At 38.0% G+C, this 14,441-nt stretch overlaps 1 protein-coding gene and 1 long non-coding RNA gene across 2 annotated transcripts; one reads left to right on the top strand and one right to left on the bottom strand.

The window, feature by feature from the left end:
• Positions 1–1,163: 1,163 nt before the first annotated feature.
• LOC124262550 lies at positions 1,164–6,370 on the bottom strand. Its single transcript, XR_006894628.1, has 3 exons — positions 5,999–6,370; positions 5,594–5,735; positions 1,164–1,239 (listed from the first exon to the last, which is right to left on the bottom strand). It is a non-coding gene; the product is annotated as an uncharacterized LOC124262550 (long non-coding RNA).
• Positions 6,371–6,821: 451 nt separating this feature from the next.
• Positions 6,822–9,215, top strand: LOC124262549. The gene is made up of 3 exons (XM_046697055.1): positions 6,822–7,320; positions 8,650–8,964; positions 9,154–9,215. The coding sequence occupies exons 1-3, from the start codon at positions 7,095–7,097 to the stop codon at positions 9,186–9,188; spliced, it is 576 nt and encodes a 191-aa protein (XP_046553011.1). The 5' UTR covers positions 6,822–7,094; the 3' UTR covers positions 9,189–9,215.
• Positions 9,216–14,441: the final 5,226 nt, after the last annotated feature.

Below are 14,441 nucleotides of genomic sequence, written 5' to 3'. Positions count from 1 at the left end.
ACAGTTTCCTATTATGTCACAGGTGTCGGTTGAAAGGCAAATGGAAAAAGTTTTTGGCCTTGGTATTCTATGAATTTGGATTCTATGACAACCAGCGACAATGATCTGATGGCATACTTCGATGGTGCTTGTTGGTAATATATTTGTAATGGCGGCACAACACGTGGCATGGTGATGAGCTGTGTAGACGACTTCTAATCGCCGAACTTGTAATGCGTACTCCAACAAGTCTGGTGAACGTTGATAGCAATATGCTCGCCGTTTGAGGTCGATTTCGTACAGCCTGGTTTTGGATCAATCGATACCCTGAACATGTTCGATCGTCACCAGTTCGGGTTGTACCTGGTACCTGTTTCACTGTTTGCTGATCATAGAGTGTGAAACTTGGAAATCAAGATAAATCAGAATTGTATGGTTATACCAGAAAATATATGTTTATGGACAGGCACAGACGTTTTGTGTAGACTGTTTGTGGCCAGCAAATATGTTTTTCTCATATTTATGTTTCATGATCCCCTACAGCTGAAGATTAACATACAATCCTCAGAAACTCAAATACACTAATTAACCCATGATCAATCTTACAGATTCGCGTGAGTGTTGTGCCATCAGGGCGTTAGCTGCAGGGGATACTCCCAGCTGTGTCTGTGTTTGCAACACCCGCATCCTCTGCTCCATCATTGACACATGGTACTGGTCCAGCTTGATGACATTCATCTTTTTGGGGATGCTGTTCTTTCTCCTATGCGTCAGGAACGCTGTAGTCCCCACCTTCAACCGGAATGGTCCCAACGTCCCCAACCCGATCCAGGAACAGCGTAAGTGTAAAGCAAATACATGTATGATCATGTATGTTTGTCACGTGCATTCCTGTTAACTCATAGAAGCAAATACGTATTTTCAACGTAGTACTTAACGGAAACTATATAGATACACATAAACAATTAAATCAAGCTGCACATTATTGTACTTGAAAAGCGGCAAGTACGTATGCTACGGGGACGGTTGATAGAAACACGGTGTGGGAAGTAAGCCTTACGTTTAGAAAAGTGAAAGGGTAATTATAACTGGTTCTGAAATAATTAGTCCCTGAATAGAATCAGATGAAAACACAAAAGATTTTTCGATCTGAAGGATATTCTTTATTCTTTTTCAGACGTGATCCCCGAGGTCCACGGGGAGTTGTTGTGCAGCTAGACTGTAGATGTCCTCCAATACCACGACTTCGGATGATTACATCTGAAAACGTACAGACAAATGTTAGAATACAAACTGCATTAAACAACGTCCAACTAGTGTATATGTAGTTACACATTGGCTTCCATTGGTTAGATATATTTCTTATAATTGATACGCGACTCTATAAACAATTTCAATAACTGTAATGCATATTACACCATTATCATAGTATAAAACAAATATTTTGTCGATATAAATGATTTTCATCTTAATATGTTATCATGTCTCATTTTGTGCTACTGTCGTTTCATATAGCTTTCCATATTTGTGTTCGCTTTCAAATCTTCGTGTCACGTGTTTTATATAGTCAATAACGTGACACTCTCATCCTGTAGCAGTGAAGCGCACTGTTCCCTGGGATGGGTACGTCTTGCCTAAATGTACCATATATATTCTACGCCATATAGGATCAAATCTTCTTTAAGTAAAGTTATGGACAATTGCCTTGGTGGAAGTATATGACGTTACAGAATCTCGATGCAATTCAATCTCTTCTAAGTCTATTCATGTTTAAGGTAGCATTAACAACACACATTAACTGCTAGGATCAAATAGCTTGGCATTAGTGACATATCAAACATTGATACATATAGCCTAATATATTATGTTCACATAGGAAGACATCGGCCAAAACCATTCATCTACTTTGATTGACTCTAAAATCTAAAGATATGCCCGTTCTTCTTATTGTACTGAATTCCAAAGTTCCATAAAGATCCGTACAAAATCAGTCAGAAAATATTTAGACAAGACCCAGACATCCCTATTGCCAACCAGACATGGGGTAATTGTAATTTGTAATTGTAATTGAATGTAATTAATTACAAAAATCTATGTAATTGCATGTAATTTGTAATTGAATGTTTAAAATGTAATTTGTAATTGTAATTTAATTAATTAATATCTCAATGTACCTATTATCATCTGCACATTTGTGAAACAAAGGGAATCAGTAACGCATGACTGAATGTAGGTCGGTATTTGAGGAAATGGGGAATTAACAGTACTATTAGTCAAGTTCCTTTCAAAATGGCCTCTTTGTTTATTTCTCATAGGGTATGATATTCAAAATCTTACTGAACTGTAGTCTTATTTTTATAATCATGAAAAGTAATAGGCCTTAAATCCAAGTTGACAAATCCTTTAGTATGTTAATGTGGATTATGTCAGATAGAGAGACCGGCTGATTATATATTGTAATGTAGGCCTGTAATTATACAGTACACCTAAGCTAACAGTGGACAAAGTGTTTTTGCAACAAGTGATGATAGAGGTGTGTATTTGATAATAAGCCCAAAGAAATATGCAAGCTACAAATTTGATCAAATAGTGTACATTGTAGATATCATCTAATTTTGCATTTCACATTTTGATGACAAAAATATGAATTGGATTTAGTGACGACTGCTTACCAACATCGATATCTTGTTGATTAAAGGAATACAGAAATATATTTGTTTTGCTATTGTTTTTTTTTTAACAAAGTAATTTGTAATGTAATTAATTACATTGGTAATGTAATTGTAATTTAATTAATTACATTTTAATTTAAGGTGTAATTGTATTTGTAATTGTAGTTGAGGAAAATCAAAGTAATTGTAATTTAATTAATTACATTTCAAAGTAATTGAACCCATGTCTGTTGCCAACAACTGTGTTCCCATCAGTGAGGATCTGTTTCTTTAAGCCTATGAGTGTAACTCAAGCTCCAGGTATACGGACGATGTATTATCGTTCAATAATCAATGTATCCCACCATCATATCATAGGTGTATCAAATATAAGTCATGCCACGCAAATAAGCACTGAACGCTGAACAGAAATGGTTTAATGATACAGTTTTAAATTACTAAAAGGGATACTGAATATTTCATACTGTACGGCTTTTCATACACGCCATCAAACTGTAAAATACTATGACATTCGTGCACAAGTTAGTAACTTCCAATTCCATATAACTCATTATGCATACGTTATAGTAATTGTCATCCAGAGCATACTTTTTCCAAACTATAATAAATAATATCAAACTAATAATTATCAGTTTGTTAGATTGTACTGCCTTAACTGTGACCCTGTATGGAATACTGACAAAGATCAAATGATGTTGTTGGTACGGACAAAGATCAAATGATGTTGATGGTACTGACAAAGATCAAATTATGTAGATGGTATTGACAAAGATCAAATTATGTAGATGGTATTGACAAAGATCAAATGATGTTGATGGTATTGACAAAGGTCAAATGATGTTGATGGTACTGACAAGGATCAAATTATGTTGATGGTACTGACAAGGATCAAATTATATTGATTGTACTGACAAGGATCAAATGATGTTGATGGTATTGACAAATATCAAATGATGTTGATGGTACTGACAAAGGTCAAATGATGTTGATGGTACTGACAAAGATCAAATGATGTTTTTGTATTGACAAAGGTCAGATTATGTTGATGGTACTGACAAGGATCAAATTATGTTGATGGTACTGACAAAGATCAAATGATGTTGATGGTACTGACAAGGATCAAATGATGTTGATGGTACTGACAAAGGTCAAAATGATGTTGATGGTATTGACGAAGATCCAGTGATGTTGATGGTATTGACAAAGATCAAATGATGCTGATGGTACTGACAAAGATCAAATTATGTTGATGCTAATGACAAAGACAAAATGATGTTGATGGTACTGACAAGGATCAAATGACGTGATGTTACTGACAAAGATCAAATGATGTTGATGGTATTGACAAAGATCAAATGATGTTGATGGTACTGACAAAGATCAAATGATGTTGATGGTACTGACAAAGATCAAATGATGTTGATGGTATTGACAAAGATCAAATGATGCTGTTGGTACTGACAAAGATCACATTATGTTGATGGTTCTGACAAATATAAAATGATGTTGATGGTACTTTACAAGGATCAAATGACGTGATGGTACTGACAAAGATCAAATGATGTTGATGGTATTGACAGACATCCAATGATGTTGATGGTACTGACAAAGATCAAATGATGTTGATGGTACTGACAATGATCAAATGATGTTGATGGTACTGACAAAGATCAAATTATGTTGATGGTACTGACAAAGATCAAATGATGTTGATGGTACTGACAAGGATAAAATGACGTTGATGGTACTGACAAAGATCAAATGATGTTGATGGTACACACATAGAGATCAAGTTCTGGTCATTTATAGTCGTGATTGACAACAGTTGAAGGAACGCACGTGTGTATTGTTTGTTAGCATTATGTTCGAAATGACACATTCCGTCAATGCTTTAATCTGTTACATTGCTACTTCAAGAAAACAACCCAACAAAATCATCATTGCAATGAATGAATGATACTTCTCAAAGATTTGTTTTAACTGAAAACGCAATTTTGGATTGTTAAACTATTCATGTGATAAGAAAAATCTAGTTAGAAATATACATCCTCAAATATAAGAAGAAACGATTAAAACTAATATTGTACCGCTTACAAATTACGAAATGGGTTCAAACGTAGCCAGTGAGGTGCAAGAGTCGCTATTCGTATCAGGATGTAAGGCTTTCAAAGCCATTAGTGCAAGCAGAGTTACCTCCCTTCCGCCACAATGCAAGATATTCACCATCTTTGAGTCGCATTTTAGAAGTTGGGAAGTACAATATTGAACAAACTTTATGAATAACATCTTCTTTTTATTTCGTGAGTGCGACGTTTCTATACAGATTCTTGTATCGTTGTCAAGCAGGAATGGAACAGGATGAGAAGGGAATGTTTAATACTGAACAAACAAACAAACAAACAAACAAATATACTTACCTTCAGTAACTATACATCATAAGGAATGAATGAAGGGTTTGATCGAATTAATTCATATTTTATCACTTGCGTATATACCAGATACCAACGGAAACAGCTCAACAGTCCTTAATGGACACCGTATAAAGTTATTAAGCTACATACAAATCTGATCATATTTGACTTATCTCCCTTTGACTAAGACGCACTTCGGCTCCTGTTGCGCCCGCCCATTGTGTGGGTACATGTCACATACCCTACATTCATATAAGCCAACATTCCCATGCAGAAGCGACGGAAGACCAGGCAAAGAAACATATTTCTTTAATTTGTTATTTTAATTTCTTTAATTTAAGTTAATCATCCCGAGGAAAATACCCTTGAAGATCTGGGTTAAAATTGGTCTTCAACAACCCATGCTAGTACGAGGCGACTAACGGGATCGAGTAGCTAGGCTTGGTTGACACATGCCATGGTATCCCAATTCGTAGACCGATGAATATGCTGTTGATCACTGGATTATCTGGTCCAAATCCGATTACTTACAGACCGCCGTCATATCGCTGGAATCATGTTGAGTATTGCTAACCAACAAACCAAACGGCCTTGCCCGAGGAGAGAGACATTGAATCGTTCGTACAATCTCCATGGTAACCTCTCACGTCTGTTCAGCATGGTTGGCATGCGTCTGGAAATCAAAACAAACCTGTTCCCCAAAAATATATAATAACATTTAATGAAAAGGAACCCAGAGGCGTTCTTAATTCTCAGAAATTGTGGAAATCTAGACTTGCAACATTTTCTAGACTTGCACGGGCTTTCTTGGATGTAATTGTTTCAGGTTCTGTATGACAGGCAAGGTCTATTTAGATTGTGGACATGTTAGCAATGCTAATATTGTTATACAGTAAGATTTAGACGTTAAATCATGAGGGTAAATTATTTACAAACATTACTTCTGTGTACTTATATCCTGTTCACACCTCCTATTGCTGCAGACCCGTGAGTGGAAGTCCGGGTTAGAATTGGTCTTCAGCATCCCATGCTCGTCGTAAAGGTAACAACATAAGAAATAAAAATAAATGTTTTCACTAATTATGTCATTTTCATGAACTCTTGAAGTTCGGATCACCTATGAATAGTGACATATTATATAATGCAAATCGAGTCGCTTTGCTAAGAAAACATTAAATAAATATTGATGAAGAAAGATTTAGTTTTGGTTTGGTGTATTGTTTTACTCCGCACTCAGCAATATTCCAGCTATATGGCGGCGGTCTGTAAATAATCGAGTCTGGACCAGACAATCCAATGATCAACAGAATGGGCATCAATCTACGCAATTGGGATGCGATGACATATGTCAACCAGGTCAGCAAGCCTGACCACCCGATCCCGTTAGTCGACTCTTACGACAAAGCATGGGTTACAGAAGAACAATTCTAACCCGACTTTTCACAGGTAAGAATATTGAATAAATGTATTGCTTTAGAAGGTAATACATTTAAATTGAAAGCATTATGCTTGATGTATATCGTGTGTATATGCAGAAACATGCTTTTAAAATAATTTGGACAATGTATGTATTTGAAACAATGAAGAATTTATTTTAAAATAGAATGATGAAGATTGAACAAATACTCGTTCAAATACAGTATTTTTTATTCAAGTCAGGGCATAAATTTCTACAGCGGCTGGGAAAATTGGGATAAGAATAGTTCATCTTTCCCATCTCTTTGTCAATAGAGGTTAACCAACACTGCAGTGACGGCAACTGACAGTATCGAGTCTTGTGTACACATATTCCTCTTTAGATACACTATTCATGTCAATATATAATCTTCGTGGTCATAAAAAATCAAACATCTCTTTTCACCTTCCTTGATTGTCTAGGGACGAGCCATGAGTGACGAGATTAACCTTAGCTTCCGGTTCAGTCCGGATACATTTTACACTGCCTATGACGAGCTTCATTCGCCAGCAGTCGAAGCACACACTCAGACCTGGACGCACGGTGTCGCTCAATGTGTAGTGCAACTCTATAGGAATGCTTGTTTGTATTGTTGAGATTATCAAGGCTATGAAGACGTGTACGATGTTTCAAATTATTGTGATTATGATGCTGCTGGATATTATGCTGTCACACTGTTTCTCTGTGTGTGGCCCGAACCAGTTTTTCGACGTGGACTCTCACATGTGTGACTTCTGTGATGTGATCTGTGACCACCCAGAACTACAGGATACACTCGTCAAGTGTCAGACATACTGTCCAGGTAAGACGTGAGCTTTAATTTGTTTTTACAGTTTACTTGCATGTAGTGATCTGTGACCACCCAGAAATACAAAATACGCTCGTCAAGTGTCAGACATACTGTCCAGGTGAGATTTGAGCTTTAATTTGCTTTACAGTTTACTTGCATGTCATTAATATTCTTATAACTGCTTCTCTTAACAGAGGTAGGACATTCGATAGGCCTACACTCGTATTATGGGTTTTCGGACATTTAAGAAACGTTCGTTGTTATCTTTCTTGCCGCATGAATGACTATAAAACATCTCAATATAGCATCCCTCGTATAGCCCAAGCAAGCACTGCAGTCCGGAAACCTATATGGTGATATACGTGACTATACCTAGCTTAAGCTTCCATTATAATACTATTTTGTATCACTATCTTCATGTTAATCTTCATGTTGTATAATTTGAGATTGCGTTCAACTCTGAAACAGTATTTTGTACCGGACCGTTTACTTGACTTCCGTTGTTTTGCAAAGCATTGTGTCAAACAGGGCCTGGTCATAGACACTACTGCCTTCTCGGTTGTTGATTCATATAGCGTATCACACTGACCCGGTTAAGACGGTTAAGTTGTAAGTGTACCAATCAGCTGACATATACTTCCGCGTGTTGGTTTTATCAATGAGTTATGTTTGGCCCAGGTTAATCTTGTTCGTACAATCGACGGACTAGTCACATGGCGCGGCGTTTGTCATACAAGATTAATATTTGTTATTGCAACATTCTGGTGTTATTCAACACTGAGAACCGTGTTGTAATGTGTAACTCGTGGATATAGCTTCATGTTGTCTCCAGAACTGATGAGTGAGTGGGTAGGTTTTACGCAGCTTTTAGCAATATTCCAGCAATATCACGGCGGGGCACACAGAAATGGGCTTCACACATTGTCCCCATATGGGGAATCGAACCTCGGCCTTCGGCGTGACGAGTGAAAAGCCCCTTAAAACTGGTAAACACTCACATCCTCTCATTCGCTTGCTCTCTATTAGGGGCGCAGGTGTTGCCGAAGACTTTCATACGGCACAGACTCCGCCTTAAAAGCTTCAACTCAGTCAACTCTGAGAACAAGAAAGGTTTCTTCGATAATTTCACACGGATGTAACCATTTACATGTATTTAACCATGTACACAGAGGTACTCACAACCGGTTTCCTTCGGCCTAGTTAGTATATGTGTATCCATGGTGTAAGTACTTCATATTACTTCACAGTATTTATATTATATGTATGTAGTTTAGTAAAGAACGCCATGGATTTTGTTCCAGGGTGTAAGACACCATTTTAGAGTTTGATGTTTTACTTCAGCTTTCTTACCAACGTCGAAACCTACCACAACATCGGTTACTGGGACACCGTCCCGCGTCGTCGATACGTCTACCTCAGCACCTTTGCCAGAAGGACACCTTCCCACCTCACACGTTGTCCTGATAGCACTAGGCTCCATGATAGTGTTGGTCGCTGCTCTAGGGATACTGGGCATCTTATTTGGAGACAGGCTGTACAAGATGGTGCAAGCAGTACTGCCCCGCAAGGACGTCGACGGTGAACCTGTGAAGTATCCTATACAGGAAGTTGGCGCTTGGAACCATAACACCACAAACACAGTTCCAGTTCCCACGGGTAGTTGCAAAAACACTAAACGCTCAGCTATCTTTTCTTGTAGTATGACATATATATTTAGATATTGTTTCTCGGAATCATTGTTATTCAAATGGTTTTGATAATTCACCACTCCCACTTCCGTCGAAAGGTGATAACTGCTAAACTATATCCATGGTGACCGACATCTGATGGTTCTTTTTCTTCCAGATCTGCTTATTCCAACTGTTACCGTGGCTGACTAATGAAATATACCCTTGTCAGGAAGATACTGCGTCATGGTCTTGGACATGTGAAAGACTGTGCCACTGTTTCATGGATCAGGTGGGCGATGTCATGCAGGAACACCATCAGTATCAGGCACAGACAGCGCCCCTCCTTGACCTCATACACACGCACTGGAACCGCATCGTTTCACTGGCATCATTAGGGAATCACTCATGGGGATCACTGATACCACCTATGTAGAGCTTCATGTCCTATCAGTCAAGGGAACCAACCTTCAAAGTTATTAATAACAGACTGATCCGATTCATGTTCACATATATGCTTTCCGACATTTCTGAGAATGAAAGGTCGAATTTGTTATAGTTAGATCTCCATGGCTTTGACATGTAAGTCAACCAAATAAGCTTTAATACCCTCTAATGGACTGATTAGAAACGGGTTTACATATGCCTTCTGACTCTCCTGAGAATGAAAGGTTGAATGTGCGTTATTTAGATGGCTATAGCTTTGACATATCAGTATATAAATGGAACTAAATATATCTTTCAAACCGTTCCTCAAACGAGCATCCAATGCCTCTATATATTATGATTTCAGGCATTCCCGGAATGAAAGGTGTAATGTGCATTATTTAGATGCTCATAGCGCCTACCTGTCAGTCCATTGCAGAAACAAGACAAACCTTTAAACCGTTCCTTAAACGAGCATCCAATGCCTCTGTACATATGCTGTATATTCCTGAGAACGATGGTTGATAGTGTGTAATGAAATGTTGGAATGTCAATAAATTATTTTTGTTAGTTAGAGTCTTATAAAATCTTTCATCAAGTGAAACCTTGACAGTATAATATGACGCTGAAGTGCATAACTGCATCTTGATTGTTTAATTTCGCAGAAATGCCCAAGGCTATGCATTTCTTAGAATGTATAACTTTGGTGAGACCCACGAGCGTCGGAATAGTAATGTAATCTTCAATTCGAACACACGATATGAATATGTCGGGGAAAAGGACTTAACTCAGTCAGCTGCGACGCCCTAGACTGCTAATACGACCACTCATGCCCCATTGAAAAGTAAACGGCATACATAACAAACATGACAAGCACATGCAGCACATGTGTTGTCAGAAAAGGCAAGTGGCTTTGTCCCTAATGTTCATCCGGCAGTGAATGGGTACCCGGTAGGATAAGATGGTAATGTGACGGTTAGCCTTTATGGTCACGGATGACTGAAACTGAATCGTGTGCAAACTGACCCACTGACCGGTGCACTTGACTGATGATGTAGCGTCAGGACCATACACGCGGTGAATGGAATTAGGCACATGATATCAATGTATATTATAAAACGGAACACATAAAATAAACGTTCAGGCGTTGTGTCTGGGACACTGGTGTTGCGTCTTCCTCAACCACTTCTCCAACTTCGTCTGGTGTTGCGCGATGAACCAGGTATGTTGAAACTTGGTGACATTTCAAACTTGATTGAGTTAAGGAAGTATAACATTTGACAGAGTTAAGGGAGTATAACATTTGACAGAGTTAAGGGAGTATAACATTTGACTGAGTTAAAGGAGTATAACATTTGACAGAGTTAAGGGAGTATAACATTTGACAGAGTTAAGGGAGTATAACATTTGACAGAGTTAAGGGAGTATAACATTTGACAGAGTTAAGGGAGTATAACATTTGACAGAGTTAAGGGAGAATAACATTTGACAGTTATCTGATAAGTGTTAGTGTTTGGGTATGAGTTAGACGATAATAATTGAAACTCTGTCAAGAATTCAAAGCACCGATTTACAGTTTTTAGCTGTGTGTTCGTGCTGAAGAAAATCAGTAGCTTTGGAGAAAGACTGTGGAAAACACATCTCTGTGAAGTACATGAACGTCAAACATGTTATCATGGAAACCCCTATCTAACAAAAGGAACCGGTTGGCAACTCGGCCTTTGTATGCGCCAAGATTTCGGAATATTCACTACAGTAGTTTAGTGATAAACACACCGCTATGAACAGACTTAAGTAAAACCTGTTGAGTTGAAAAATTAAAAATTACAAAACATAACAAAGAGAATCAGCTGACATCCAGGTCTTAGTGTGTGACATGACATTGATTGGTCGACACGGTACGGACACAGACACTACCATGAATTGTTTCCTGATTGTGCATTATATACATCAGTCAACATATGGCGTTGCCTGAAAGAAACGAGCAATGGATTAAGATCATAGCACATGTACACCCTCACGTTTAGAAATTACACCATCACGTTAATGTTTACCTGCTCCGGCAGGTGCGTGGCAGATAACAAAATAGATTTGATGGCGACACAAGATTGACCTCACTTTCCCGCTACACAGCACTGCCCCATAACACAGCAGACAGACAGATTGTCCCGGTAATACTGGCTGGAGTTTTTATCATATAGGTTACTTCACTTACGATTCCTCCTACTGCAGCAGCTGGTAGTAGTTTAATGATTAGCCTCAGTGATTTGTACCCCAGTCTCTGACTGTGACTAAAGCTTAAAGCTTATTGATGAGGAAATATTAGTCTCATGTCAGTTCATTAATTGAAGGACATTATATTTTAATGGTGAAAGAATTTGCTGTTCGAGTATATACTCGATATATACTCGTACTTCTTCCTGAAATATAGCGAAGTGCTAAAGTTAGCCATGAGTAATCGTGACCTAGTTATGCGCCTTGATACCATGCAGTAGAGATTAATCTTGAACAAAGAGCAATCACGGTTTTGGTGCAGTTCAAATCAAAGAAACTGTACTCCAAGTTTTATGTTATATGGAGAACTTGATCGAATGCCTCTGTACAGCAACGTGCAGTAAACATGGACAAAGTACTGTGACTATGTGTCCCAGTCCACCCAGCTGTAAAAATGGGTACCTCGTAAGGATGGGAATGCCACACTAACTCGGTGCGCCTAGTAGGCTGCAAGAGTTGTATGCTCCCCAGGGAGTTGAGATTGACAATACGATGTGCCTTTGAGATTGACATCCAGTGAACGAGGGAAAAACAAAGCGCCTTTGAGCAGCTGAGCTGAGCTGGATATCGGCGCTATACAAAATGCTAGCATAATAAAAATAATAATAATATCGAAAACATGACAAACATGGAATTCCTCGATGCAGTTGGGCATTTGCTCAGACTTGGTTGACATTCTTGCCTGTATAGTGAATGATGTGAAAGATGTGAAATCCTAAATCTTGAATGATTTGATTGACCATTTAAATTATCTTGTTAAATTGACTTATTTTGTTTTATGTCAAATAAAGTCATTGTCATTATCCATAATCCCTCTCTTTGTGTTTGATTAGTACATTTGGACTAGTCCATTAATTTAACGACGGTAACAGTGTAGTGAACCTCAGTGTAACCAACCATAACATTTGTTGTTTTAACGCGTCTAACTTTTGGGAGGACACCCCTCAGTATACTAGAGAAGAAGCATGTACAAGCCAGCAACCACCTCACATAATGATTGCTCATGAGGTGTAGAGATCAAGACATCATACCCAAAGGCCTCAAGACCGCATCACCTATCAGCTCACCCGCTACTCGAGCCATCCTCCATACGGCCTCCAAAAGACTTGTAAGTGAAAGCATCAAACATCACCGAACACCAAAGCCATCACCCTCAACCACATCACTGACCATATCAGCCAGTTGACCGACACACTCCAGCCAGATATCTTCAATACTGTATCATAACTGTTTCATTACTGTATCATAACTGTATCATAACTGTATCATTACTGTATCATTACTGTATCATTACTGTATCATAACTGTTTCATTACTGTATCATTACTGTTTCATTACTGTATCATTTCATTGTATCATTACTGTATCATAACTGTATGATAACTGTATCATTACTGTATCATTACTGTATCATAACTGTATCATAACTGTATCATTACTGTATCACTGTATCATTACTGTTTCATTACTGTATCATTACTGTATCATAACTGTTTCATTACTGTATCATTACTGTATCATAACTGTATTATAACTGTATCATTACTGTATCATTACTGTATCATAACTGTATCATAACTGTATCATTACTGTATCACTGTATCATAACTGTTTCATTACTGTATCATTACTGTATCATAACTGTATCATTACTGTATCACTGTATCATTACTGTATCATAACTGTATCATTACGGTATCATAACTGTATCATTACTGTATCATTACTGTATCATAACTGTATCATAACTGTATCATTACTGTATCATTACTGTATCATAACTGTATCATGTATCATTACTGTATCATAACTGTATCATAACTGTATCATAACTGTATCATTACTGTATCCTAACTGTATCCTAACTGTATCCTAACTGCCAAGTTTCTTAATATTCTTATAATTACCTTCAGTGTGAATGATTCAGATTCGCCTAGCTAATCTTCCAGCTAATTTAGAATGACTTTAAGAAGACAATTAAGTGACTTTAAATATACAACCAAGATATTACATCGATGTTCTTCATCTTTAGATCACGGTTATGACCTTGATGTACCACCAAACCCCTTACACACAAACATAGTTGCACTCGCTGACCTCTCGTCGTCAGCCGGTAGCGTGACCTTGAGATTACTATTCGTGGCCACAGCTTGTTGACATTCCAACAGATGAAACATGCTGAGTGTAATTTCTACCTGATAATAGATATGGGTACTTCTAGTTTTAGTCAGGTCAACTTTGCCGTGTAGTTGTAAGTGAGTCATGCAAGAAGTGGTCACATAGTCTACTTCCCCGAAGTTGTAGCCAGGCTGTGTATTGTTGACAACACGCGCAACTCCATGTAGCTTAATCTGATATGACATACAATGTCATGTGGGTGTCGGAAAGACCTCCCTCAAAGCGACTGTGTACTTTCTGTATCTGTATTTTACAAAATTTCAATGTGAAAGGACATATTTCGGTCCGCTTGATCCCCATATGAATCATTCAGGTTACAAAGCACTGTCTTTCTTGCAACTACTGAAGTACCAGTGAGGACAACACCCCCGACTTCATCTACTCCACCCTCATAATGCCTCGACAACACCATTAAATGTTCACCTCAACAAGGCTGAGATTGCTGTGGTTATTGTTGCCTCTGTAATCGTCGTTGCGGCGTCTAAAGCAAGGGTGTTGGTGATTTACAACAAAGAGCTCGGCAAGATTATACAGGAACTTGTTCATTGCCAATATATACAGGAACTTGTTCATTGCCAATACGCTGAT

The sequence above is a fragment of the Haliotis rubra genome, unplaced genomic scaffold (genome assembly GCF_003918875.1).
Source record: "Haliotis rubra isolate DU_JTF1 unplaced genomic scaffold, ASM391887v1 Scf844, whole genome shotgun sequence".
Taxonomy (NCBI): domain Eukaryota; kingdom Metazoa; phylum Mollusca; class Gastropoda; order Lepetellida; family Haliotidae; genus Haliotis; species Haliotis rubra.
This window is presented reverse-complemented; position numbering and strand designations above follow the sequence as displayed.

What these genes read in the sequence shown, in the direction of transcription:
- LOC124262549 (XM_046697055.1), top strand. Translation starts at nt 7,095, where the DNA reads ATGCTTGTTTGTATTGTTGAGATTATCAAGGCTATGAAGACGTGTACG. An exon ending in GTGTCAGACATACTGTCCAG is followed by an intron (nt 7,321 to 8,649) that starts GTAAGACGTGAG and finishes GTTTTACTTCAG; the next exon opens with CTTTCTTACCAACGTCGAAA. An exon ending in CACAGTTCCAGTTCCCACGG is followed by an intron (nt 8,965 to 9,153) that starts GTAGTTGCAAAA and finishes TTTTTCTTCCAG; the next exon opens with ATCTGCTTATTCCAACTGTT.